The 680-nt window shown below is 59.6% G+C and overlaps 1 protein-coding gene across 1 annotated transcript in view; it reads left to right on the top strand.

Moving 5' to 3' along the window:
* HIRIP3 (HIRA interacting protein 3) overlaps window positions 1-680 on the top strand; it is a 3,016-nt gene that overhangs the window by 2,021 nt on the left and 315 nt on the right. Inside the window, 4 exon segments of the mRNA XM_015560059.1 lie at window positions 6-84; window positions 186-348; window positions 431-529; window positions 609-680. The exon segment at window positions 609-680 is cut by the window's right edge and continues 8 nt beyond it. Coding sequence (XP_015415545.1) covers window positions 6-84; window positions 186-348; window positions 431-529; window positions 609-680 — 413 coding nt within the window.

Raw genomic sequence — 680 nt, 5'->3', positions numbered from 1 at the left:
TACAGGAAGAGCTCCAAGAAAAGCAGGCCCCGAAGCTCTTCCTCCTCTTCTGCAAACGGCAGCCCGGAGCCCAGAGGCAGGAAGGTGAGGATGAAGATGGGGTGGGAGGCCACCTTTAGGTGAAGAGGGAGACCTAGAGTCAAACCCAGAAGACCTGACCTTCAGCTGTTGTCTTTTCTTGTCAGTCTGGTCATCGTGATGAGGACCACCCTGCTGTGACGAGACTAAAGCGCTACATTCGGGCCTGTGGCGCCCATCGCAACTACAAGAAGCTGCTGGGCTCCTGCCGCTCACGCAAGGAGCGCCTGTGTGTCCTCCGGGCAGAGCTGGAAGCTCTGGGCATGAAGGGTTAGGCCGGGTGTGCCCTGGGGCTGCAGGAGAGGTCCTTGGCTGCTGGGGAGGAGAGGATCACAAGATTCTTCTGCCCCAGGTAACCCTTCCTTAGAGAAGTGTCGGGCTCTAAAGGAGCAGCGTGAGGAGGCAGCCGAGGTGGCATCCTTGGACATCACTAACATCATCAGCTGTTCAGGTGAGGGGCTTCTTCCCCCTGCCCAGGAACAGATGGGGCTTGGACTGCCTCTGACCACTAATCTTCTTCTTCCCCCCAGGTCGGCCACGCAGACGCACGGCCTGGAACCCTTCAGAAGCAGCCCCCCCTGGGGAGCTATACCGCCGGACCC

This window comes from Myotis davidii, unplaced genomic scaffold (genome assembly GCF_000327345.1).
Source record: "Myotis davidii unplaced genomic scaffold, ASM32734v1 scaffold1695, whole genome shotgun sequence".
Taxonomy (NCBI): Eukaryota; Metazoa; Chordata; class Mammalia; order Chiroptera; family Vespertilionidae; genus Myotis; species Myotis davidii.
This window is presented reverse-complemented; position numbering and strand designations above follow the sequence as displayed.